The sequence below is a fragment of the Chrysemys picta genome, chromosome 8, assembly GCF_011386835.1.
Source record: "Chrysemys picta bellii isolate R12L10 chromosome 8, ASM1138683v2, whole genome shotgun sequence".
NCBI classification, from domain to species: domain Eukaryota; kingdom Metazoa; phylum Chordata; order Testudines; family Emydidae; genus Chrysemys; species Chrysemys picta.
The window spans coordinates 62,453,974-62,478,600 of NC_088798.1; the positions used below are offsets into that span (position 1 = coordinate 62,453,974).

The 24,627-nt window shown below is 48.1% G+C and overlaps 1 protein-coding gene across 1 annotated transcript in view; it reads right to left on the reverse strand.

The window, feature by feature from the left end:
* Positions 1-7,398: 7,398 nt before the first annotated feature.
* The window catches only part of LMX1A (LIM homeobox transcription factor 1 alpha), a 140,977-nt gene continuing 123,748 nt past the window's right edge, over positions 7,399-24,627 (reverse strand). The window contains exons 5-9 of the mRNA XM_065554581.1: positions 16,940-17,109; positions 13,290-13,367; positions 13,060-13,129; positions 10,937-11,107; positions 7,399-10,570 (exon numbers count right to left, since the gene is read on the reverse strand). Coding sequence (XP_065410653.1) covers positions 10,410-10,570; positions 10,937-11,107; positions 13,060-13,129; positions 13,290-13,367; positions 16,940-17,109 — 650 coding nt within the window. The 3' untranslated portion in view covers positions 7,399-10,409. The remainder of the gene's footprint in view (positions 10,571-10,936; positions 11,108-13,059; positions 13,130-13,289; positions 13,368-16,939; positions 17,110-24,627) is intronic.

Sequence of the window (24,627 nt, forward strand, 5' to 3'; positions counted from 1 at the left end):
CTTTGGCTTTTCTTATTACATTCTTGCACTTAATTTGGCAGCATTTATGCTCCTTTCTATTTGCCTCACTAGGATTTGACTTCCACTTTTTAAAGGAAGTCTTTTTATCTCTCACTGCTTCTTTTACATGGTTGTTAAGCCACGGTGGCTCTTTTTTAGTTCTTTTACTGTGTTTCTTAATTTGGGGTATACATTGAAGTTGGGCCTCTATTATGGTGTCTTTAAAAAGCGCCCATGCAGCTTGCAGGGATTTCACTTTAGTCACTGTACCTTTTAACTTCTGTTTAACTAACCCCCTCATTTTTGCATAGTTCCCCCTTTTGAAATTAAATGCCACAGTGTTGGGCTGTTGAGATGTTCTTCCCACCACAGGGATGTTGAACGCTATTGTATTATGGTCACTATTTCCAAGCAGTCCTGCTATAGTTACCTCTTGGACCAGCTCCTGCGCTCCACTCAGGACTAAATCTAGAGTTGCCTCTCCCCTTGTGGGTTCCCGTACCAGCTGCTCCATGAAGCAGTCATTTAAAGTATCGAGAAATTTTATCTCTGCATTTCGTCCTGAAGTGAAATGTTCTCAGTCAATATGGGGATAATTGAAATCCCCCACTATTACTGAGTTCTTAATTTTGATAGCCTCTCTAATTTCCCTTAGCATTTCATCATCACTATCACCGTCCTGGTCAGGTGGTCGATAATAGATCCCTAATGTTATATTCTTATTAGAGCATGAAATTTCTATCCATAGAGATTCTATGGAACATGCGGATTTGCTTAAGATTTTTACTTCATTTGATTGTACATTTTCTTTCACATATAGTGCCACTCCCCGCCCTGCATGACCTGTTCTGTCCTTCCAATATATTTTGTACCCCGGAATGATTGTGTCCCATTGATTGCTCTCAGTCCACCAGGTTTCTGTGATGCCTATTATATCAATATCCTCCTTTATCACAAGGCACTCTAATTCACCCATCTTATTATTTAGACTTCTAGCATTTGTGTACAAACACTTTAAAAACTTGTCACTGTTTATTTGTCTGCCCTTTTCTGATGTATCAGATTCTTTTTTATGTGAATGTTTATCATCTGATCTGGCCCCTACTTTATCCTCTTCCATCCTCTGCTCCTGACTATAACCTGGAGATTCTCTATCATTTTGCTTAATGCTTCCCTGTCCACTAACCCAGTCATCAAATTCTTTAAGAATCTCTTCTGCATCCTGGTCTGGAGACAAGAAATGCACTTGTTTGCCCAACCGCCTCCGCAGACGGAGCCCACGCTCGTATTGGACTGGTTATGTGAGTTACCTGATCCTCCATCGGAGTGGAGAACTCCCCATTGCCATGTGGGAAGTGAGAACCTCGCTGTTTTGCCACAGCAAAAACCCTAAGCCCTTTCTGCAGCTCCAGCGCCATCTGCTTCTGTCACTCTCTTGGGCTTGGGAAGCTCCTCTCATGGAGCTCTGCCTTCTTGCTGGCTGCTGAAACTGGGCCTCACCAGGTGAGGGAAGCTGAACAGGGAGCAGTAGGCAGAGCTGGTGCCTGGCTATGGAGCGCATGAGGCTCCAGACCTTTCCTGCCAGCAGGGAGAGGAGCTGCCCCATCGGAGTCCCCCACTTACCTCCCCTCCTCTCCCGAAGGGGAAAAGAGGCAGAGCCTTCTGCCTACAGCTCTCCCTCCCCTCCTGGGGAAAAGGGAGACCCTATTCCCACCTTCCCTCGTGGAACAAGACCAAGGACTGAGATCACCCCACCCCTCGAGGTAGAGAGGGGCAGGAGACCACCTGGAAGTACAAGGAATTCCCCTACACGGCTCCACACACAAATACAATCACTTTCCCATGTCTGGCTATGAGCTTCCTTCAGGTGCACTGATTCCCTTCCCCACACAGACACAAGACAATGCAGTGTCCTCCCACCGACAACCTGCAGCCACCAGAACTGGCAAGCTTCTACCTACCCCCTCCTCTCTCCTTTTTGCAGTTTAACCTCTGGGTTCCCAAACATGCCACTTAGCCACCGCTGCTTTTCTCCACTGCTCGGGACTATTTAGGGCCAGATCCTCAGCTGGTCTAAATCAACATCGCTCTATTGATTTCAACGGAGCGATGCTGATTTAAGCCAGCTGAGGATCTCACACATAATTTGGAGTGTATTTGTTCTAGACACAGAATTCCTGCCCCCATTGTTACGTGCTTCTGGACAGCGCAGCCTTGGACCTTTGCTGCTTAGAAGTTCACATGCTCCAGCTGACTTCGGCTGAGTCTATTTCAGCTTCATTCCATGCTACCTCTGGCCAAGCTCCTGTATAAACTCATCACTGTAAGCAAGTTAATTAACATAATGTCATTCAGAGCTAGCTAGTTCCTTCCTATCAATATCATCTAATCAGTAGCCTCACCTGAAAGGTAATCTCTGCCTTGATCTTCGGTTGGCCATGGAGCAGCCTCTGAAAACACTGGGGGCTTTGTTAATTCAGTGTTCCCACTGAGACGCCAAGGTCGCAGCCCGGTTCTTCCCCTTCAGTGTCCTTGCTTTGGGTAAAACGGGAATGACTTGGTTTCTGTAGGAGACTCCCAGAGAAACCCCCCGTTTCTTTCCTTCTCAATCTGGTGGCAGGCTGTAGTTTGTCCGACCCAGAGAAGGAAACAAGGCACTAACTGGGCCGGGAGCAGGCTAAGCAGAAATGGAATTGAAAGTGTTAGATTAGCACCACAAAAGTGCCCCTCACATGGAGAGGTTTCCCCGTGAACTGGACAACTCAGGAGATCAGTAATGGGCCATAGTGAAGTTTTAACCTGACATGTAGCTGATAAGAGGGCTGATAGCGACAGGGGCTGAAAGTTGTCAGTCATGTGCTGACTGCTGGCTCCCCTAGGTCAGATGACTTGATGGGCTTCAGTTCATTGCTTAGGAGACAACGGTCACCATTGCAGCTGGTGCTCCTTGGCCACTTAGGATATGTCTACACATCACTTAAACATCTGCAGCTGGCCTGGGTCAACTGACTTGGGTTTTTTGGGCAGGGGGGGAGTAGGAGGGGAGAAGCTAAAAATTGGTGTGCAGACATTTGGTGCTCCCGCGATCCCATCATCCCACCACAAGGGGACAAGGGTCAAAGTAGAGAGGTAGCCAGTGAAAGAGCCCTATCAGATGACCACCCTAAGCTGCTTCAAACCCCCTCATCAGGTGATCCGTTGCTTAGTTATGGCCCACCTGAGCATTTGGGGTAGAGTCCATGTACACAGAATGAAGGGGACTGTGTCCTCCTCCGGGCCAGAGGATCAGGATTTGCTTAATATGTGCATTGCATGGTACAGCTGAACCTGTTCTGTTGAAAGCAGAGGGCTGTAGTCTCCCAGAAACGTCAGGAGAGAAGGCTATGCCATGGGGATAGGAAAGACAGCGAGAAGAATCCTGGCCAAGATTTTCCAAAGAAACCAGCGATTTGGGATGCCCAATTCGAGATACCATCCTGGGGTCTGATTTTTAGAAGGTGTTGAGCACGTGCCCTCTGACACTCAGACCCCTTTCATGTTGCTCAAATTGGGCACCCAGAAATATAGGCCCCTCTTAAACCCTTGGAGGGGCTTCCCTGGAGGATGCTCAGCAGATTTCCTTGTTTGGACCCAAGCCCCTGGATTCTTCATGCTCAGGTCTTGCTAGGGCTGGGCAGAGTCTAAGTATTGTCAGTGACCCTGGATCTCTCCACCCTCTCTCAGGGAGGAGATCCTCTGTGTAGCATCCCTTTCTGAGAGCTGGGGACAGTCCAACTGTCTAGGCCCTGAAAGTAGCACCAGCTCTCCCAAGCCTGCTTAGGAGCTTTTGCACATTCCCAGAGTTCCACCGAATCTGGTTTATTGTTCCTTTGTTCAAGGGCTAGATGACAGTAAAAGCAAGTAACAAAGAGACTCTGCAAAGGAATTTCTAAACACACACACATGTTACTCTCTGACAGTACTAGAGATATGCAGATCTATGGAAACGCAACAAAACCTTCATGTAAAACCCTGCCTCAGTTTTCTCACCATTCTGAAAGTGCTTTGGGAGCTGGTCCATGTCCTTTCAGGATCTCAGGACCCTTCCTTCTGCATAGCCTTGCCTGCTTCTAACCTGCTTCTAAAATGGATGGGGTAGTGAGAGCACCTTCCTTTTATAGAGTTCCAGGCCCTTGTCAGGTGACCACTCTGAGCAGCTTCAAGTCCCTTGTCAGGTGATCTGTTGCTTAGCTATGGCCCACCTGATCAAACTGGTTTCTCTACACTGCAGCCAGATCATTATTCCAGGGATTTCCCTTTGAACAGAAGATCATCTAATTTAATGACTCTTGATTGTTCTCCATTGTTAGCCCTCTGCTAGGTGGAAGGATTTCTTCTGACACTTCTTGATGTTTTCGGCTCTAGAGGAGGTGACAGAGCCAAGGGGAGGGCTCAGAACAGTTTCACAATCAAAAGGGCAATCACAAAGGCAGGGGGACACTACCAAATTAGTCTGGCTTAACTGCATCGCTCAGAGTTGTGGAAAATTTCACACCCTGTGCAACATAGTTAAACTGACCTAAGCCCTGGTGTAGACAACACTAGGTTGACATGCATCTGATGAAGTGGGTATTCACCCATGAAAGCTTATGCTCCAATATTTCTGTTAGTCTATAAGGTGACACAGGACTCTTTGTCGCTTTTTAGGTTGACAGAAGAATTCTTCCATAGATCAAGCTGCCACCTCTTGGGGAGATGGATTAACTACGCTGACAGGAGAATCCCTTCTGTCACTGTAGGTAATGCTTACATTGAATCAGTGCAGCAGGGCAGCTGTGTGTCTGTGTAGACAAGTCCTCAGTGTCTACACTACAGCTGTGCAGCTGCAGCATTTCTAGTGTAGCCATAGGGGTGGGATCCACAAAGGGACTTAGGTGTTGAGATGCTGAGCATTACAGTGCCTAACTTTTAGGTGTCTAGAACTTCACAGGAACAACACTGCACTCCACAAAGCTTGAGTTAGGCACCAAGGCTCCCTGTACAATGAATGGGGAGAGAGAGGCGCCTTAGAATGCAATCCACAAAAGCCAGCATGCAAGGCGGACAACCTGAGAGGTGCCACCAAGAAAGGGGTATACTAAGCCCTTCCCCTCCCTCAGAGCTGAGCGCCTAAATCCAGGCTTCAGGGAGGGGACCTAGCTCTACTTTTAGATCCACGAACTGTCTGCAGTTGGGGGGCTTAGGTGCCCAAGGCACTTTTTGAGGGAATGCATTAGGTGCCTACCTGGTGCCTCACAAAATGGCTAGAGGAGGAGGTGTCCACCTTAGAACCTTCAGCCCAGTCATGAGAGCACTTGTCTGGGATGAGGGAGATCCAAGTTTAATTCTCCCTCAGACTTGCGGGGAGGGTGGCAAAGGATTCAGACAGAGGTCTATTACTCCTGCACAGCCCGCTCTAACCAGTGAGCTTTAGTAGATTCTGATGGAAGAGTCCCTCAGTCTCTCCTGTTATAAATAAATAAAAAATAAATGTTGAAACTGTTGCCCTCAGACATTTCTATATTTGTATGGCCAGATCTGGGAGCCCAAGCGGCCCAACCTACCACAAGCCCTTTCAAAGAAGGCTGAAGGAGGGCGGTGTCCATCGCCCACTGAATTTCAGTAGGGTTTCAATGCCTGGCTTTGAAAACACCAGCCCAAGCCCTTACTGAGGTGAAACTCCAGCTGGCTTCAATGGGAGTTTTACTGGAGTGAGAGCTGTCTGTACGATTTGGCCTCAAGCTAATAGTGGCTTTTACCTGTCTTTTTCAGAGGAGATCTGAAAGGTTTTGATCATCATTGCCTAAGGCCAGATTCTTTTCATACCTGCCTCTTTAAACAATCCTATTATTAGGACATTGTTCCATAACTCCTTCCAGCCATGATTACTGAACCCCTTGAAGTCCAGAGGTTCCAGCAAATACCCAGCTGCTTGGACTAATATCCCAACCAACCCAGCCTCCTTGGTCTGCAACATTTGGTTGTTTCTAGGAAGCAAGACCTAGATTTTCAAAGGTATTAGGCATCTAACTCCAGTTGATTTCCCAGTCTGAAAAGGGGGGGCGGGGGAGAGAAATGAAGATGTTTCAGTTTAAACTTCCAAAGGCTTCAGGTTTTTGGTTAGGAGGTGGTTTGTTTTATCTGTGTCAGTGCAGCCAGCCCTGATCCTCACCACCAGCCCTGTAGGGTTTGGTCTCTCACTTCAGCACCCGGGGTGAAGTTCACCCACTATAAGGTCTAAGCACGATTTAAATCTTCTGCAGAGGGGTGAATTGAAATCCCTATCCCCAACTTCCTCTGCCTCTGTGCTTTTCTCTTCGCTGCCTTCCCCCCAGGCAGCCATACAAGCAGCAAAGAAAGACATAGGAACAGCCAGAGAGACCTTCTGTGACCTTGTTAGTATTAAAACCTCCCTGGTGCGGCTGGCAGTTCCGACAGTGTTTACCTGTGATCGAGATCATATCGGTACAGGGCGTGGAATACGTGTTGAATTACCAGCAGCACCACCATCAGGAGACAGCCGGTGTGTCAGCCCACGTCTAACAGGCAAGAACAGGGGGGATCTGGGCCCCATTGTGCTAAGCACTGCCCTGATTCACCTAGACACAATCCCTGTTCCACTTGTCTGTTTTGAAACCAAACTTGCCAGAGTTAAAGGAAGGCACAACCACCGCTTGCTTTAAAAGACAGCTAACCAATGGTCCGAATACATGCAAGTGAGGATCCTGGTGGTTTCCGTATAAGGGGGGACTGATCCTATGGTGACCACTGAGCCAGTGCAGGAAAACAATGAGTTGCGCAAAGTGCTTCAGTGAATGGTTACCAAAAGACAGCAGCAGAAAGACCTGATCCCACGCCCAAAGAAGTGAATGGAAAAACTCCCACAGTCTTCAAAGGCTCTGGTTCAGGCCTCATAAAGTGAGCAAACACCAGGCAATGCAACAGAGTAGAGCTGTAACATCCCAGGAGTTAGAGATGGAAAATCCCTATTGCTATAGTTTGTTTTGTCTACCACGTTTCCCCAGCCCTGGCAGGGATTATCCAGGGTTTTGTCCCGTTTGATGTTACCCCTTTGACTTTGAAATGCCAGTTAGTGGGGCTTTCCAGTTGGAAAGCAGCGACTGGTTTATTTCTGAGTGGGAGGCAGAGGTACAGACCAGTTGTGGACTTTTGATTGCTTCTTTATGAGTGGCTATTCCCCTGTCGCATAGAGCTCTCATAGTTAAATATATATATATATTGTCTACTATTCAGTCTAAATCCTTCTTTGGTCAGTTTATCTCACTATGCCCTGCCCAACTCCTCTTCCTCCTTGACATCCCCACCCTGCTGATAACTGCAGAGTAAACAGAACATCTCACACACAAAGAGACCAGCCACTTTGCGGAGATTTTTAATTTAATCTTCGTACATCACTTCCGATGGTGTGTCATTTTCATCCATCAGCCCCCCGTTACATTCAGTGTCAGGTCTTTAACATGGCCGCTAGCCGGAAACTACAGCACCACAGTTACTTTCATTCATTTACATTTTGTTGTTTGCATAATTTATCCATAACAACAGCACAAAATTACACAACACATAAACTATAATAGGATAAGGACTCGTCTGCACCTGCCTCAGCACAGGGCTTGATTCTAAGAAAAACTCTGCCAAAGTGCCCGCGGCTTCCCCAGCGGTTCAATGGAGCACGTGGGTGGAAAGCAGGCAGCCCTCCCACACTTGATTTGTCCCAAAGACCACTGGGACATTGACATTTCATGCTTTTGTGCTGCACTGGGGAAGCAAAGAGCAGGGTAACCCATTGCTTAAAGAAAAGTGACCGTGTGAGGCTCCATATATATTCTCTCTTCCAGAGGCGGAAGAATAGCTCATGTGGATCCAGTGTTGAACCTCTGTTTTCAAATGAAGGGCTCGATCAGAAAACCTCTGACGTCAATGGGCTTTGGATCAGGTCCAAACGGAGGGTGTTTCTCAGGGCTCATCTCTGCAAACACTTAGGGTGCGGCAAGCTAATGCTGGGTAGATTGACACCGGGGCTTGCTGCAAGCTACGTGTCCGTCTGGACCCTGCTGCTGAGCACCAAAGGTTCTGAAAGTGCATTTTGCTCTAGCCTGCTTTGCAACTGGAGTAGATTAAAATGCACTAGGGAACGGTTAGTGCCCGACAGCAGGGTCCGCATGGACAGCTAGTGCAGTGTAGATTCACACCCCAACTGGCCGCAAACTAAGCATTCGCATGAGCAAACCCAAAGTGCTGGCTTCACACTTCCCGTTTGGGTACTGGAAATCCATCTGTGCTCAGCTGCAGCAGCAATGTAAGGCTTGTCTACACTTGAAACACTACAGTGGCACAGCTGCAACGCTTCAGTGTAGACACTATCTGTGCTTAACAGGATGGGTTCTCCCATCTGCATAGGTAATCTACCTCCCTGAGAGGCAGTAGCTAGGTCAAGAGAAGAATTTTTCCATCCATCTAGCACTGTCTACACAGAGGATTAGGTCGGTTTAACTGTGTTGCTCAGGGGTGTGGATTTATCACACCCCTGAGCGACATAGCTGCAGGGGGGCTGGAGCAATTTTTACAGTGGGGGGAGCTGAGAGCCATTGATCCAAACTGTAAACCCTGGCTACAATGGAAACCACTTCAAGCCAGGGAGTGCGGCAGCACCCCTAGTTCCAGCAGCTATGCGTAGCTGTGCAGCTGTAAGTTCCCAGTGTAGACCAGTCCTTAGGTTCTGCCATCTGAGCTTAGCTGATCAGGGTTGGCCCAAGGTCAAACACAGCCCCCTGTAAATGTTCACACAAGGATCTGCAGACTCTCCCCAAGATCATGAAAAACTACTTCCCGTTCTCCTTCTAGGGCCCAATTCAAAGCACAGTGATACCAATGGGAGTTTTTCCATTGACTTTGATGGGCTTTGGATCAGGTCCTCACTGGGAGAATTGGGATCTTCTGCTGGTGACCAGATCTGCAGTCGTCTAGGACTAATCCACTTGCTGATGATGCATGGGGCAGAACATATTCCATCTCACTCTTCCATCGCTTTATTGACTCCTACCGGGCTAGGAATGGAAAACTCCTGAGATGGTCAGTGACGCCAGCAGCTGTGACTCAGAGACACAGAGGGAGCAGAGCAGATACAGGGCTCGATCCTGCCCCATTAAAGTCCATGGGAATTTTGCCTTTTGCTTCAGTGGGCCCAGGATCAGGCTCCAATGACTGACACGGACACTCTTTGGATTATAACCAACCTTTAAAAGCAACCAAGCAGATGGAAAGCACCAAAGACCTCTCGACTGCAAGGAATTGAGTGTTCCTTCCCTGCCGCTGGGCTTCTGAAAACTACACATAACCTTTATAAAAGTAAATTATTGTCTTATAACTTAAGTGCATCAAGCATTTCCTTAAATATGGTTCACGCTGAAAATAAAGTTACTTTTGCTGTACAGTACATTTCTGATAGACTTAGGAATAAACTTTGTTGATACTATATGCAAGTGTGTCTGTGGAGTACATACATTTACACACACACCCCATGTGCAGGCACATAGGCACACACCCAAACATACCTACCTCTTGCCAGGAGTTTCCCAGTTAGTGAGAGACAGATTAGGAGTTTCTAGATGTCTAAACTTGCATGAGAATGTCTATATTAAAAGTCCCTGTTTTTGTCAATAAACACTAGAGCTGGTAGAGATACAAGAAAAAAATGGTAAACATTTCTTTGAAATTTTCCCTGTTTTTTCATCAAATTTTGCCAAAATTGCAAAATTTGAAAAGTTTTGGACCATTTCTACAGGAGGACTGAAATCGTATGGTCAGAGACTCTAAGGCCAGAAGGTCACTCGATGCAATCCTCTTGTCTGACTTGCATATCGCAGGCCAGAGAACTTTGCTGAAATAAATCCCATTAAATTGCAGGGGGAGGGTGTGGGTAACAGAATTGTGAAAACTTTGCACAAAGTGTTCCCTGTTTTTTTCTTTCTCCATCAAAATTCAGTCTAAATTTCAAAATAAAAATAAATAAATACATGAATAATTTTTTTTAAATCAACCCTTTCTATAGCCGGACAGGGGGGTAAACAGGAGATTGAGAATGTTAAAATTTCATAGAAATGTTTAACCTGTTTTTTCCCCCATTGTTAAAATTTCAAGTTGAAAACACCTAGCAGCCCAGCTCTAATAAACACTTAGTATCTAGTACTAGGATTCTAATAAAAACATTACACTATGCGATCCATAACTTATTCAGTCTTTGGAAATACTGAGCTACAAAATATTGTCTGACAGCATTCCAGAAACACAAACTCCTCGCCCGCCATATCTGAAGTGGGTTTAGCCTGTAATGTCATAGGCACCTGTGCCTGGCCAGGTGACACAGACAAGGCTCAAGAAGTGAAATAGGAGTTCTGCATGGAGTACAGATGGTCGATGGGATTTCCCATTCTTGACTGCAGCGGTCCAGCTTCTGAAGTCGCTAGGAAACAGTCGCCCAGGTTGCTAAGTGAGGTATCGTCACTATCCAGGTCATGGAAAAGGGGCTCAGCACCTTAAAGTGAGGCAAACAAACGATGTTGAAGTATTATTGGTGATGGACAGTCCTAGCAAAGTGCTTTGCAGTGACATAGCGCTGTCCCCCAGCAGAGCTAAAGGGCTGGAGTGTGGGCATTCAGCCGCTGCTCACGCTAGGGGGCGCTGCTGATTCACGACACTCCAGCTGGAGCTCTGGAAGGCAGCATGTGCTTCGGGAAGGCGCCAATCTCACCAGCTGTGGAGACTCGCGGGGAAGGTGAGAACTGGCGTGTGTGTGTAAGTCAGGGTGGAATCTCCATTCTGGCCCTGTATTGGCGGGTGGAAAGAGACCCGCTGCAGAGGTGCCTAGAGATGAGCACTGCAATTTCCCAGAGGCTCTTACCATAGGGGTGCATGTGGTCCCCTGGCATCTGGGGCGGGGTGAGCCCTTGCCGGAAGGGGTCCGAGCTGTAGACGCCCTGCTCAATCGCCAGCAGCTGTTGTGGCGGGGCCAGTGTGGTGTATGGGTTTATGATCCCCTCCAGGCCAGCATTCCCACCATTGTTTGTCTGAGCTGTAAGACAAGGGAGAACTGATGTCAGAGCCAAATGCTGCTGTAGGGCTCCCCGGTTTCTAACCTCCCTGGGCTGCTACACAGGTCTGCACTCCAAACCCATCCCCAGGCAGCAGTGCTGGGTCCCTTCTCACCCCTCCGGGCTCTTCTCTCACACATATCCCTGAGCCTGCAGTCCCACGGTGGCACCCCTTACTCTACCCCACCAGTGCCAAGACTCAGCTCCCCCCTTCTTGCCCTGTCACCTAAGCTTCTGCCCCCCCTTCGGCCAGAATCAGCGTCTCTCTGTGCTGTGCTGCTGTCATCCCTCCTTTCCTGCAGCAATGGGCAGAGATGTCTGTCAGGCTCTGTCACTCCAGACTTCTGGACAAGTCATAGCCCTGCATGCTCCCAGGAGAATGCTCTGTCAGTCACTCCAGCCCTATGCTTGGGGCCCGGATGGAGGGGTAATACAAAGGTGGCTTTAAGTCACCTTCACATACCATGTATTCTGGGGTCATTCTGGGGCCACCAGGCCCTGCAGTGTAATTTAGAGCCTCCTCGGGGCTGCTCTAATTGACTCTCGGCTTCCCATGACTCCCCATGGGCCTTGGGATGCAGAGAACAGATGAAGAGCAGTGTGATTTGGCCATGTCCCTTCCCACCCCCTGCCACGAGCGTAGCCCTCCCTCCTATTTAATTAATTAATGGAGATATCCTATCTCCTAGAACTGGAAGGGACCTTGAAAGGTCATCGAGTCCAGCCCCCTGCCTTCACTAGCAGGACCAAGTACTGATTTTGCCCCAGCTCCCTAAGTGGCCCCCTCAAGGATTCAACTCACAACCCTGGGTTTAGCAGGCCAATGCTCAAACCACTGAGCTATCCCTCCCCCCCAAGTGCAAAAACACCCCTTGCCCAGGGTTGTAGATCAGGGTTGTAGAGCCCTTTCACCAGCTCTGCACCAGCCAGGGGGCCATTCCCGTTCCCCTTCAGGCTCCTTTGCACTCCCAGAGCAGCACCAAGGTGCCTTATCAGAAATGAGAATTTCTCCCTCGCTGACAGGAGCAGCTTTGCCACCCCCGCCCCTGCCTGCCCAGTGCACTAGGCTGGTTCTCAGAGAAGCACCGAGCCCTTACTCGTCTCTGTTTTAATTAAAGCCAAACCACCTTTTCCTAGCCTCACCCTTTGCGGCAGTGAGAACCCGGACCCCCTTTCCCACACTAGCTGCCCTTGCCGGCCCCTTGCCCTTATGCTGTAAGCCATGTAATAAAAAGAAACGCTACTTCACCCAGAATGTAAACAACCAGTGGAACTCACTGCTGCAAAGAGATTATCAAGTCTCATGCTGTGGCTGGGCTTCTAAGTGAGCTGTTTATCTTATGACGGATAGTAACATTTTCAGCTGTGCTGGCTAAGGGGGAGACTCCCCCATGCATGTAGGGCATTCTACAATGGGCTAGTGCAGTGATTCTCAAACTTTTGTATTGGTGACCCCTTTCACATAGGAAGCCTCTGAGTGTGACCCCCTTATAAATTAAAAACACTTTTTTCTATATTTAACACCATTATAAATGCTGGAGGCAAAGCGGGGTTGGGGTGGAAGCTGACAGCTCGCGACCCCCCACATAATAACCTCATGACCCCCTGAGGGGTCCCGACACCCAGTTTGAGAACGCCTGGGCTAGTGGATCTGGGGGTAACACACCTCAGAGCTGGGGGATCCCGGGCAGAGTTCTGAAGTGCAGTGGGGGCCTGTCTTGCAGCAGAATGGGAGATCCCAGCTACAGGAGTTGGGGTTCTAGGCCAGGAAACGGTACACGGGCAGCAGAAAGTGGGCACTGCAATTGAACTGGGAATACCAGTGCTGCATTTTGGGGGGGTGGGCAGCATCATGCAGCCTCTCTGTGATTTCTGACAGTGGTCATGGGGGTCTCATGCAGCAAGGGGGTTAGGTGGTCTTCTTGGGCAGTACCTGAACTGAGCCGCTGGGTGTTTTGCTGATCTTGCTGCTGCTGCTGCTGCCTCCTCGCGAGTTTCTTCATCTGTTCAGGAAGGAAAGGAAAGCAGAGGGTTGAAACAAGTCAATCTATGGAGGAGGCAAGAGCAAAGCTCTAGGACAGTGTTTTTCAGGAGAATATAGGGCCGGAAGGACCTCCTGGGTCACTGAATCCAGTCCCCATATTGTCCCCCGAGGTTACGTACCTTCGCTCTCTGATTCTGGAACCAAACCTGCACGACTCGCACACTCAGCCCCGTCTCGGCTGCCAGCGTCTCTCTGACCTGGGATAAATGACACAGCAGACGTCCTCAGTCTTTTAACCAGCGGCTTTGCAGTTTCATTCCAGAGGAGGAACAGCGATCAGGCAAACCCTGGTGACCCAGAACATCAGGGAATCTCCAGTTCACACAGTCCCCAGGAGGCCTGGCAGGCAGCTTGCTGGCGGGGCGTTTTCCTACCACTGGAGCCATCTCAGAGAGACAGAACCATGGACTGCACCATCCCCTCCAGATCCCTTTGGATAGAGGCTTTGCCTCGAGGCCTTTGAACCCTGCAGCTGGCCACACAGATGGTGAGCTGTGAGCTGCTTCCCATACGAAGTGCTTGTTTCACTATCCCCATCTTCTCTGCCTTCCTACAGTTGCCCCTCAGTTTGTTTGCTCTCCCTCTTGGGTCTGGTGATCAGTCTAGACCGTAAGCCTTTTGTGGTAAGGACTCTTTTTTTAAATGACCTACATGTACAACAATTAGTGCTATGGGACCCCGATCCCTGACTGGGCCCTCTGGGTGCTTCCGTAGTAAAAATAATAAAGAATAAGGAATCACACAATATAGCTCGCTCTCTGCCTCACATGTACACACAAGCAATCAAATGCCTAGGGATGAGTCCCCAGTCTGCACTGGCTGGAATTTAAGGGATTTAGTTTAGCCTATGAAGCCTGGGGGTGAAATCCTGCTCCCCACAGCTGTTTTGCCATTGATGCCAATGGGGCCAGGATTTCACCTTAATGCCAACTCCGTGCCCCGGCCCAGAACAGGGGCCCAGGGGAGCGAGAAGGATCTCTGGTGCCTGCCCTCTCCCTCACATCCCCATGTGGGGACGGGGCACAAGTGCAGTGCTTGTGTTTGGGGGAGCACAGGGACTGCTCCCTCCTAGCTCCTCCAGAGGCACAAGTTGCACCAAGGGGGCAGGGAGGAGATGGGGGCCATGCATCCCTCTCTCGCCCTCACCACCCCTTGCAGCTAAGGCATGGAGTAGCTACACCCCCATGTGATCTGGAAGGAGCCCATGGAGCTCCCCACCAGTGGGACAGAGCCAGTAAGATACAATCTGGCCCTATATGGACTGGGTCCTGGTTATCTCAAAGACTATCTCATGTGATCATACAGCAGCATTGAGCAAGCACTCCACCTGTTGAGCCTGGGTGTGACTGGAGGCAGGGCCTTCTTAGTGGGGGGGTCTCAGCTATGGACCAGCTTCCCCATCAGTTCACCAGAGCCTGAGTTTATTGACCTTCAGGTCATGCTGGAAGGTCCAGGCTCTTCCAAGGTGCAGGAGGGTAGGCAGATGAGGCTGGTGGGAGGGCTGTAGTACTGGGGAATCCCAGACAGGTTTCAGCTGTGGGACAGACTGAGCATCTCCTATTGCGACTGGTGGAGAACCTCACAGATAGGGCACGTGACTGTAAGATGCTCTCTCTTCCATGGACGCAAGATCACAGCCAGGCCCAGTCCGGCTACCTGCAGCTTCCGATCATAAGAACTGGATGGGAACATCAGAACAGAGATGGGGTCTATAATCTGGCCCACAGCCACTCAGGACCTTAAACACAATAGAAGAACTTTAAAGAAAATCAATGTCTAGCTTGACAGGGAGTGAAAGCAACAATTTCTGCAGCGAAGTAATGTCCTCGGGCAGCTCCATGCCCATAAGAATGGAATCCGCAGCAGCCTGAATGAGCTGTTAGCCTCGATCAGTGATGAGAAGGAGCCCCGTATAACAAACAATTACAGTAATCGAGCCTTGAAAAAACACAGCCGTTTAGCCGTAACTCTAAATCTATCTGCCGGAGCACTGGTGGGAAAAGGCCCTTTTAATGATGGAATGGAGAGAAGGGGCCAGATCCCCAGCGGGTGTCAGTTGGCGTGGCTCCATTGTCTTCAATGGACTTGTTCTGATTTACATCATCCGAGTAGCTGGCCCAGGAGGACTGCCAATTGGAGGATAATATGAATCTCAGAGTTGGGTGAGGATGGAGTCAGGGATATATTGTCCAATGGAATCACCAGGACAGACGCACTGCTCAGCAACTGAATCGATGTTATTGGAGTCAATGATCAGATCTCCTGCTTTCTTTGGGTTCAACTTCATGAAGTTCTAGGACATTAAGGTCCAGCAAACACCTAATCTGAGCAGAAATTGCAGGTGCTTGGGACTTTTTTAAAAACTAGACTTAAAACACTGAGAAATGTACAATAGGAAGGAAACAATCCTCCGTTTTTCAGGAAATAGCCTGGATGATCTAAGAGATCCTTTCCACCTCTAACTTTCCTGGATGATCTAAGTCAGTGGTTCTCAACCAGGAGTCCAGGGGCCCACCAAGCAGGGCCAATGTTAGACTTGATGGGGCCCAGATCAGAAAGCCAAAGCCCCACCATGCAGGGCTGAAGCCTGGGGTCCCAAGACCCATCACCCGGGGCTGAAGCCGAAGCCTGAGCAACTTAGCTGTGCAGGGCCCCCTGTGGTGTGGGGCCCTGGGCAGTTGCCCTGCTTGCTATTCCCTAATGCCATCCCTGGTTTTCATATGCAGAAAAAAAATGGTTGTGGCACAATTGGGCCATGGAGTTTTTATAACATGTTGACGGGGCTTCAGAAAGAGACAGGTTGAGAACCCTTGATCTAAGAGATCCTTTCCACCAGAAAGTCCTGGGGACAGGGGTCGTATCCTCTACTATGTGTTGTACGGCACCTAGCACACAGTGTCTGGGACAGATGCTGCCTTACAGAGACTACAATCTCAATAGACAAGACAAAGGAGAATTAAAATCTCCGTTTTACAGACAGGGAACTGAGGCACAAGGGACTTGTCCAAGTTCACACAGGAAGTCTGGGGCGAAGCAAGGAACCAAACCTGTTCTGCTGAGCCTTGTGCCGGTGCCGTAGCTACAAGACGATGCTTCCCTCGGCTAAGCGCATCAGTGGTACGAAGCAAACCCGCTCCAAAAATAGGATATTACTTGTTAATCTTCCTCGTGGAAGATACCATTCCACCTGACTCCCACCAGGATACTGAGCACCCAGGGAGATATAAGCAGGCTCTTCCGTAAGATTTTTGGAATCTCTGGGGCACTGGTAGGTACACTTCATGCATGCCACAGACAGCAGTAACTCCGCCCGCCCTCCCCCAGTGAACAGGGCATGGGGCTGGGACTCAGCAAGTGTCAATCGGTGTCAGTCCAAGGACTTCAGTGGAACTAGGAGGATTTACTGCAGCTTGGGCCTAGAGTCAAAGAACTACCCACCATGCTGCTCGCACACAGGCGTTCATATTTACACTTACAGCACATACCTTCATTTCTTGCATGCACAGCTGGGAAATTTGCTCACATTTGGAGGTGCTTTGGAAAGCTGAGTTCCTTGGGTACGTCTGGCTGCACAAGTACATGTTACACACACACACACACACACACACACACACACACACACACACACACACACACACAACAGAGACAGAGCAGGCCAGATTCTCAGCCACTGTAAATCAACACCGCCCCAGTGGCTTCAATGGAGTGACACCGGCTGAGGATCTGGCTCGACATCTCCAACATGCGGACGGTTCTCTTATCATTGTACCTTCCTGCATGGCTTGGAGGAGACCTCGAATGACGCTTTGAATGCCCTCCGCTGCTGCGTTGTCAGGATTGTCCTGGGTCTCTTGGGACGCTTGTGATCCTTGCTGTCCTCGGTACCTTTCCCGGGACCGTGGCCCATTTTGCATAGACTCTCTTCATCGTCACTTTTACCTGAAAGAATTAAGCAGGCCCATAAAGGTGATGGACAGAGCGTGCCAGCTTTCTGGGCGGTGCGTCTTGGTTTAGCTGAACTGTACATTTTAGCACCCAGATCCTCAAAGGGATTTAGGTGCCCAACTCCCACTTGGACTTAGAAGCCGGAGACTTATTGACTTTCAATGAGTTTTAGGCTCCTAAGTGACTTGTGAAAATGGGATTTAGGCATCTAAATCACTTGGCGACTTTTGAACCCTTAGTACATATATCTACACCTTTTAAAGACTTTTTGCTGCAAGTTCCCCAGCCACCCCGCCAAACCTCACATAGGTTTATTTACACTTTCATCTGGCTACGTATATTTGATCCAAACCACCACAGACTTTGGGGATTCCACATTCCCCTGCCTCCTCATAGTTTCCTATCCAGCCTCCTAATCACAAAGTGGCAGCCATCTTCCCTGAGGGCAGCCTGGCTTCACTGAAAGCAGAGGGGATGGCCATCTTCACTAGAGGCAGCCTCACTTTTGCATGCAAAGCTATTGTGGAATTACTGCCATCTTGACTGGGGGAGGTTTGGCTTCAGCCCTATTGAAAGCAAGGGGAAGTGGTGGCCATTTTGAACAAAGGGAAATTCACAAGTTTGAATTCCAGGATTATGTGAAACAAACTCCACCAAATATTGTGAGATTCATAATAAAATCACACGGGTTGGTCACACCATAATAGGGCTTAGAATGGAAGTCTAGATGCAGCCTTAGCTACGGAGGCCCAACCCACACTTCCCATAATTCCAGATTCTTGTGTTAAGCACTTTACAAAGGTATCATTATTCCCATTTTACAGATGGTGAGACTAAGGCTCAGGGAGATGAAGTGACTTAACCAAGATCACACACCAGATCAGGGGTAAAGCTGGGCCTAGAAACCAGGACTATCCACTGTGTTGTGTCTCTATTGTACAATGACCTCCTGAAACCACCCTTCTGTTGTCTTGTGGGTCTCATCATTACACACTGTGCCTGGACAGTTTATATTGATACAAAAGAAGGGCAAGGCCATTCTTGACTGATCAAAAGATATTGCTGTGCATTCACTTACAGATCATAGATCAGGCCAGATTTAAATGTGTACGTATGGAGTTTATATAACAGGACATTATGATTTTGGGTCAGGAATACATCCAAGGTGAAACATGAAACCGTAGAAGCTTCTCCCTAGAATTCATGTGGGAGAACTTTTCTCTTAAGAACTAAAAATGCTGTAGCAGTCAAATATTACAGAGAGATAAAGAGGGGACAGGCTCTGACCCCCAAATCCAAGGTCTAGATCAGGGGTAGGCAACCTATGGCACGTGTGCCAAAGGCGGCACGTGAGCTGATTTTCAGTGGCACTCACACTGCCCGGGTCCTGGCCACCAGTCCGGGGGGGCTCTGCATTTTAATTTAATTTTAAATGAAGCTTCTTAAACATTTTAAAAACCTTATTTACTTTACATACAACAATAGTTTAGTTATATATTATAGACTTGTAGAAAGAGACCTTCTAAAAACGTTAAAATGTATTACTGGCACGCGAAACCTTAAATTAGAGTGAATAAATGAAGACTCGGCACACCACTTCTGAAAGGTTGCCGACCCCTGGTCTAGATGTTCTTCATAATTTAACCTGACAATGTGAAAGCGAGATGAAAGGACTAGCGCTCGATGTTTGCAGAACTGTAGGCAATAGGAGCATACATCTCTCCTCTGACATAAAACCACCCAAACTCAGGCACTTGGGGAAAAACAAGAATTAATGCCATGTGAAGTTTAAACTTGTTTCATATATTTGTTAAAGATTGGAAGGAATTTGAGGGGGGTTTTCTCGTCCCCTTTTTTCCTCTATTCATACCACCAATTTATGTTGTAAGCAGTCTCTGCTGAAGGTTATATCCTGTGAGAGCTAGACACCTGTGGAACCTTGCTTGAGACAACAGTGTCAGCAATAGAAAAAGGAATGATGATTTATAAATCCATTTCGAGGAAAGCTGAACTTTCAACACAAGGACAGGAGGTGGAGCCTGAAGCCATACAAGTTGGACATTTTTCCCTGGAGGTCTAAAATACTTAACAATTTATAAACTCGCTGCTTAGTGCCTCAGGTGGCAGATTAAAAGCTGAATTATCCAAACAGAAGAGCAGGAAGGGAAGTAATTTTAGCAGCATGAGCAATACAGACGGATCGGAGTTCAGCCGATGAATTCACTGTATTTTCAAAGGCTGTAACTTACCTCTCAACCCCAGACTCTGAAATGAGGGACAGTGACACTCAAAATGAGAGACAATGAGGGACAACCCACTTTAAAATGAGGGACAATTTTTTTTTTATTGGACACACTGGGTTTGTTTGTAAATCAAAGTACAAGCATACAAATAGCCTGGAACTTATTATGATGAAACTAAATAATGATTCTGTGCACTAAAAGCATACTTAAGATGCTAAGATGAAAATAATGCGAGCACTTGTCTCTTTAGAGTCTGGTTCTTGGCCTTTACCTTCAACCATGAGTGTCACGGGTTTTGGAAGAGCAAAGCATTAAAGCAAATTAGTGATTTTTTATACTAATGAAATACAATAATACAGAAAGAATGTTAGGATGAACCCATATAGTTAAGATCAAGCTCCAAACTGTGGAGTGAGGTGACGGGGCAGGTATTATGGCAACTCCAGTTTTCTTGATCCAAGTTTGCAGCTCATAGGAAAGGGGAGCAGGTGGATCAATGAAGTGGCCCCTCAGTTCCCCAGGGATGCTGACGGCCCTGGCTGCAGGGAAGAGCATGGGCAGGGGATCCCCCTCCCTGGCAGAATGGATCTGCCTGCGAACCACATCCTTGCAGCTGCAGATGGTCTCCCCGAAGCTGGACTGGAAATGTGCCTCCACTCACCTGAGCCTGCAGTCCAAGCCATTGGAGAAACCCAGCCAGCCCAGCTCCAGCACAGGCAGCTCCATGTCCAACTACTCAAGGAAGCAGGTGACTGAAGAGCAGTCCAGAGAGGTGCTAAGCAATTGCTTGGCTGCCCCTTCCTTGGCCCTGGGAGCCAACACGGGTGCCTGAAGGATGTCCTTGATCTCAAGCTCCGAGAGGAATTTGGGCACCTTCCCCCAGTGTAGGGAAGCCCTCAAGGCGTCCCTTGCTCCACTTGCTTGCAGCGTGGCAGTGACTGGTTGCGAATGTGAGTTATGACGACATCACGCACCAAGACATACAGCTCACAAACAGGAACCTGGCTGAGCAGCCGAATCGGGACTTCGCAATGGCAATGCACAGGACTGAAGGACAACTTTAAAAATCGGGGCCAGGCGTGAGACGCCCTGCACAATGCACGACGGTTGAGAGATATGGGTTGGAATAGCCGTTCCACATGACTAACAGCTCATAGGATTTGCTCCAACAGTCTAGATCACTGGTCTGTCTAATTTGAAACCCGTTCTATACCACAGCAGACCATTGCTCCATTTTATACAGCAGCCAACCTCCTAGGACGCCTGACCAGTTCACTGATCCATCCACTCTGGGCTCTTATCTCCTGCCACCCAACTAATGGTACAAATGGCCTAAGACCGCCTAAAACCTTCTTTCCCATGCAGGTCATATTAGTCAATATTTACCTCTTGGGTTAATGTCAATTTCACATCAACAGACGTCAATATTCATTTATTATTCAGGAGAACTGGCTGAGATTTTTCAACCAAAACTTTTTTTTTGGTAAAAAAATTCAGATTCAGCCACATCAAAAAGTTTCACCAAACTGGGCTCATTCTGCTGAATTGCTTGGGTCGAAAATACTAAAAAAAAAAAAAAAATTCTGAAAAAATCAAAACATTTCATTTTGACTTTTCCTAAATGAAATGTTTTGCTTTTTGGTTCGAAATGACTCTTCGTTTCAAAATTTCCTTTTGTTTTATTAGAAACAAGCAAAAATAATTCTATTTTCTTGAGACTAATCATTTTGTTCTAACTGAAATGAAGATTTTTTGTTTCTTTTTAACTTTATGGTTTGCCAAAAATTTCTAACAATTTCATTTCCAGTTCAACCCCAAACCTTTTTTTTCAGTGAACTGAAAACCTCATTATCCACCCCCTCTGCCCCCCTCTATTATTCAATTCCATAACGGAATTTTCTAAGCAAGTACAGAATTCTGGGATACAGCTTAAAAGAAAGACACTATATAAAATACAGGCCTGCGTGCTTCCTACAAGGTGCCAACTCTATCTACTCCACTATCAAATCCACATTTTAAAATCAGCAAGTCTGAAAGATTCACATCCAAGAGTTTTAAAAGAGCTGTCTGAAGAGCTCTCTGGACTGTTCATGTCAATTTTCAGTAAGTCTTGGAACACGGGAAGTTCCCGAAGACCAGAAGAAAGCTTAGAATGTTTAACTTACCCTGGTCTCTGCACATATTTCACTGCCCTGCAGGCTGTGTCCAGGGAGATACTTCAGTCTGGAGTATCCCTTTCACAATATACTGAGGTTCAGTTTGGAAAAGTAACATTTTATGTCCTTGAAATTCCACAAGGATTTTTTCTGTGCTTCTGCACTGAACTGTTGGAGACAATAACCCACTGGGTCTTGTCCTGTTCCAAGCCCCTCAACGTCTACCGGCTGTAGCACCTTCACAGCTTGCTCACACTGCAGCAGAAGCCTGGGCCAACATACCTCCATGGACCGTTCCAAGAGGAAGTGTTTCCGTGATGAACTCACAGTTGAAGTTCCGGACAGGGTCAATGAGCAGGTCCAGTTCCAAAGACTTGCGGCTAGGGAAAAGCCATGGCGAGAGGCAAGCGGAAATACTCCGGCTGGCTGCACAGAGTGAGGACAGGGTTTCAGCGCTGGAGCAGGCACTTGCTTCCCAATTCTTGGAACAGGAACAGCGGCTAAGGGAGGCGGACATTGCTCAGCAGACAGAACCGTTTGAGCGGCTCATATCTATACTGGCTGCCAGATCATTGGCTCCTGCTGCCTCTCCCACACCATGGCCTGAGTCCCCTACAACATTATCTCAGTCCAGAAACAGCTCGGAAAACTCCCTGGTTGGGTGACCCATGCAATCAGTCCCATGAGCAACTTAGTCCCATGCAGGCCTTAGTCTTGAACCCCCTTCTCCTGGGGATGCCTCCACCCCCTTTCCCCGGTGTTAAGTGTGCGAAAAGAGGGAACAAAGAGAAAGGAGAATGGAGGGGGGGGGAAGCCAGGGAACATGGCATGATAGGGGGTTTCTGTCTTGTACATGGTTTCACAGTTTGCCCTTCATGCTCATTTGTTGTTATTCTTTTAGAAAGATCTTGTTGTAACTGGTGTTATGGTGTTGCCTGCCTGGCAATGGGTGAATGTTGTACGGTTTTAATACATTTTTACAACTAACGCTTTTTATGTCATCAAGAAAGTTTATTGCTGTCCCTGCATCTCATGATACAATCCAATTTGAAATAAAGGCGAACACATGATGAGGGACAATTAGGAATTAGTAAGCAGACCCTAAGCCTCTATCTGGTTCCGTTCAGCAAGCCACACTTCAATCACTCCCTTATACGAATCCACACTGTGAATCATGCCCCCGCCCATTTCATAAGTTGTCTTGTCATTCGCAAGTACGTTGCATGGTAACCAGCACCCCTGCAGCACTGAGTCCCCCCAAATCAATTAATCCCCTCCCCTCCCGCCCACAAGCACATTCATAAAGGTGCTAGTCTCCCTCTTCCATTGGGCCATACACGCCCATAACATGGAAGGGAGCACAAAGCATCCCTGACTTCTGTTGCCTGGGCATAGCCAGCTCCAGCTGTGGTAGCTGCATTTTTTGGCTGTGTGTATCAGTTCAGTGGCCCCTCGCCCGCACAGGTCCTTTCAGGGGGAAATGGCTCACCTCTGGCTTCACAAAGATTGGGAGGAGCACAGCAAGCCACAGTGAGGGAGACAGCACTGATGACACTGGCCTCCAAATGGGTCTGTAGCTGCCTCCAATGGGTTTTCAATCTGCCCAAAGCACATTCAACCACCATTCTTCACCTGCCGAGAGCATAATTAAACCATCGTTTGCCAGGGCCTTTGCAATTAGGGTATGGTTTCATAAGCCAAGGCAAAAGGGGGAATGCAGGGTCCCCCGGAACAACAGTAGGACAGTAGCTCCACTGATGACAATGTCGTGTGGTGGGAATAGTGTCCCAGCCTGTCCATGAATGTAGGCCTCCGATCAGCAAAGAACCCTGGTCTCTTGAACTTTCCCAGTGCAGCCTATATTGGCATTACTAAATCTCCCTCTGTGGTCCACGAGGGCTGGCATAACAGTGGGATAGTACCATTGTGGAGGTCAAATTATGGGCATGAGTCCCACCAATGGTTCCAGCGCAGATAGAAACCCCATTCTCTGAAAGCCAGCAATTACCTCAGGAAAATCTTTAATGCCCACCGCCTTGGGGTAACCCACACACCTGATTGCCTCAGAAATGTCCACCACTGATGTATCCGCAAATTGACTTTCCAACACCAAACTGGGTTGGCAACAGACCTGTAGCAGTCTAGTGTAACCAGTTTCCAGATGGTTATAGCAACCCGCTTCTGGACTGGGAAGGGTGCCCTCATGTGTGTCTCTTTACGCCAGACGGTCGGGGCAAGCTGCCCACAAAGCTCCAGAAATGTAGCTCTCTTCATGCAAAAGTTCTGGCCCACTGCTGGTCATCGCAGGTGCCCATGATGATGAGATCCCACCAGCCTACGTAGGAGACATCAGCGGCTATATTGAGTGTCATGAGCAGCATGAGCGAGTGCGAGTCTGCCATGCCTGGATACATCTCTCCTCCTCCATGTTGAGCTCTGACAGATGCCTTTGGTGGGTCAGAAAACACAGCCGAAATGCCCACCAATGCCTCACGGAAGCTCTGCCCATTTCCTGACACAGGAGTGAAAGTGCAAGCAAGAGAACTTGAAAAGGAGCCTTCCCCATGTTGCTCGGCTGGCAATGTTGGTGGGCTGTTCAAACTTCCTGTAACGTGCTGGGTGCACTGTAAAGTTTTCCCGTAGTGCACCACGGTCAAAGGCCTAGAGCAGCCACATTTCGAGAGAGCGGTAGGGAGTCTGCGGTATGGTTGGTTTGATTCGGGTCTGCGTGCTGCAGTGTGGATGCCAGAGCCCCAGGTTTGAAAATTCTTAATATAGGGTTAACAATCAGTGTAGATGCTCTAACCTGGGTCAGATGACTTGAGTCCCACTAACTCTGAGCTTACAGTGCAGTGTAGACATATGCTCAAGGAATTCAATCTATTTTGCTTAACAAAGAGAAGGTTAATAGGTGTCTCCATGACCGTCTATAAGTACCTACGTGGGGAACAAATATTTAATAATGGGCTCATCAATCTAGCAGAGAGAGTAATTAACCACTGGAACAACTTACCAAAGGTTGTGGTGGATTCTCCATCACTGATCATTTTAAAGTCAAGATTGGATGTTTTTCTAACAGATCAGTTCCAGGAATTATTTTGGGTTGAGTTCTC